The following is a 1,038-nucleotide window of genomic DNA, read 5'->3' as shown; positions in this document are numbered from 1 at the left end:
GTACATATTAAGTAGTTAGCTAGAGGATGTTACAAATTTTACATAGTATACAACATATTAGGCTACATATCATCAGCATTGATGTCTTAAGAAATTTGGAACAGGATCTACTCTATTTTAAATGAACGAGGTAATATCTGATTAGTTATAGTTGAGAGATGATAAAAATACCCTTCCACTATAACTAATTGAATATTATCGGATTTATTTAAAATTAAGAGGATCTTAATTCTAACCTCATGAACCAATCAATAATCAAATTTATTTTCAAAGGCACAGGGAGATCCTTCGACCATCCGGCGAGGCAGCGCAGCGAACGACGCTGAGAAAAAGGGTCTCGTCGCAAGGAATGCAGAGTTTGGAGTCGGCGGTGAAGTCATATTCATCCTTGGCCTGATCCAGCAAAGCCTTGAAGAGTGGGTGATTGAGGATCCCTATTTTGATCACAAACCTCTTGCAATTCTCACCCACATAGACTACCAAGTGACCCTTTGGGACATCTTTTGGAATCGGGTTGTCTGCGTACGTGGCAGAAGCCCACAAGGCCCATTCACAGCACTTGTCACGGCCTGCACAAGGTATCACTCTTTTCCCCATCTTTCTCCACTTTCTCATGCATGCCCTTAAGAGCCTCCTCCCCTGAGTCCCCTTCATCATCACCTTCACACACAGAGAGAGAGATAGAGAGAGAGAGAGATAAAGAGAGAGATGGAGAGAGATGTGGGGATGGGAGAAAGAAAGTGAAAGGTTTAGTTTATATAAGCGTGGAAGGGAAGACTAAAGAAACCATCCATTTTGGAGCATTAAATAGTTGAAGTGATGGGTAGCTACGAAGTGAGCTTTATTTATTTATTTATATACGATTAATGATATTTCTAAAGCCCATGTATACCGTATATAGAAGATACGAAATTGTACGAACATGCATATATTTATATATATATATAGAGAGAGAGAGAGAGATGAGATTCGAAGCTGTAATAAAATAATACCATTGGAAGCAGAGTTCCATGGCTTTCTCTCTCTTCGAGTGAGGAT

General features: G+C 39.7%; 1 protein-coding gene across 1 annotated transcript; it reads right to left on the bottom strand.

Moving 5' to 3' along the window:
- Positions 1–267: 267 nt before the first annotated feature.
- LOC132191352 (SAUR-like auxin-responsive protein family) lies at positions 268–657 on the bottom strand. Its single transcript, XM_059606315.2, has one exon. It carries the CDS (start codon positions 655–657, stop codon positions 268–270), a length of 390 nt encoding a protein of 129 aa, XP_059462298.2.
- Positions 658–1,038: the final 381 nt, after the last annotated feature.

This window comes from Corylus avellana, chromosome 10 (assembly GCF_965113065.1).
Source record: "Corylus avellana chromosome 10, dhCorAvel1.hap1.2, whole genome shotgun sequence".
NCBI classification, from domain to species: domain Eukaryota; kingdom Viridiplantae; phylum Streptophyta; class Magnoliopsida; order Fagales; family Betulaceae; genus Corylus; species Corylus avellana.
Note: the sequence above shows the minus strand (reverse complement) of the source record. Positions and strands in the feature narration are given on the sequence as shown.